The sequence below is a fragment of the Diorhabda sublineata genome, chromosome 4, assembly GCF_026230105.1.
Source record: "Diorhabda sublineata isolate icDioSubl1.1 chromosome 4, icDioSubl1.1, whole genome shotgun sequence".
Lineage (NCBI taxonomy): Eukaryota > Metazoa > Arthropoda > Insecta > Coleoptera > Chrysomelidae > Diorhabda > Diorhabda sublineata.
In genome coordinates, this window is record NC_079477.1 from 879,450 (window position 1) to 880,839 (window position 1,390).

The 1,390-nt window shown below is 39.1% G+C and overlaps 1 protein-coding gene across 1 annotated transcript; it reads right to left on the reverse strand.

Moving 5' to 3' along the window:
- Window positions 1-530: 530 nt before the first annotated feature.
- LOC130442953 (enhancer of split malpha protein-like) lies at window positions 531-1,035 on the reverse strand. Its single transcript, XM_056777370.1, has one exon. It carries the CDS (start codon window positions 1,033-1,035, stop codon window positions 556-558), a length of 480 nt encoding a protein of 159 aa, XP_056633348.1. The 3' UTR covers window positions 531-555.
- Between the last annotated feature and the right edge of the window lie 355 nt (window positions 1,036-1,390).

Here is a 1,390-nt window from a genome sequence, read left to right on the forward strand (position 1 = left end):
AGCCAAAAATTAATCCACCACATTCACTCGGATCGATTTCTACTAAATGTTTCCAAGAAATGTATTTCAATCGAAGCCTCCTGTATATTAGAAAGTTCTAATGAATAATAAATATTTGTAAGCACGTAAAACCCACCCTTTGGTCATTCGAAATACCATTTCGAAAAACAGGTAACCAAAAATACGTCCACATTAAGAATTTTTACCTGCGAGGGTAGATAAAATTAAAACTACCCAAATTTCAACATTTCCAAAACTCGTTTTTGTTACGTGAATGTTTGAATTATATATGAAAAATAAAAAAAAACGGAACAAATAATCTTTAAATAAATTTATTTATTACATAAAAATGGAAGACACGATTATACAAAGATACGAAAAAAAAATTAAAGCTTTTATCACAATTATAGAATCTGTTTAAAAAATAAAAAAAGGAAAAATTATATCACATTCGACATCAGTCGTAAAATTGAGCAAATACCATCACAAAAAAGTCTTTCAAAAGGCACTGGGACATCACAGATAGAACCATTTTCCGGAAAAAACGTCGAGCGATCAGGCTTGGGCCCATCTGTCGCGAGGTACTTGCCTTTGAGGTACCTGGTAATTGCAGATGGCGTTCTTATCCCCTCGGCAGCAGATATCGGCGTCTGGCGTAGCGATCGACGTCCAGAAGAAAGTCCCGGCGTCCGTTCTGGCGAAATGTACGGGAATATACCTTCGACCTCGAACGACGGGCAGTAAATTATTTTCCCCGTCTTCGTACACCTCCACGGCGGCGTATTCTTCGCAACTATCGATATCTTCGAAAATTTCGTTTTCCAAAATCTCGTTCGCCAAATTATCGGCGATCTCTTCGTCGAAACAACAATTCGGCTGCGGATTTTTCGCGTACGTATTCCTCTTCGAGTTGTTTGTCTTCAAAACGCACTTGATCAATTTCTTGATGTGATGCAGCGTCGATTTGGATTTTTTGTCGTTGACTTTGTTGTCGTTGACGGAATTATTGAAGATTTCGTTATCGTACAAACTCATTTTAACTGTAACGTGTTCGAAATAGCGAATGAAATTTCGGTGCGTCGTTCCGGGTTTTTATAGCGCCGAGCCTGCGACGTCACGGACCCTTAGAGGGGTTCCACCCTCGACAAATGAAAATCGAGTATAAGGACAGGTGTTTCTCGAAGTTCGAACATCGTCGCACGTACGTACTTTTTAGAAAGCGAGACAGAGATGGAAATTGTATGTGTAGGGTGTTGGGTCCGTGAGAATCGCGTCGTATACTTAGTTCCCACGATTTTAATAAAAAGCAGATGGTTTATGTAGGGGTGTTTAAGAAAGATTTGCTCTTATATGCGAGGGAGGGATTTTAACCCATTTTACGTTCGATTTT

Bases quoted from the DNA above. Each gene is read 5' to 3' on its own strand.
- LOC130442953 (XM_056777370.1), bottom strand. From the start codon at position 1,035: ATGAGTTTGTACGATAACGAAATCTTCAATAATTCCGTCAACGACAAC.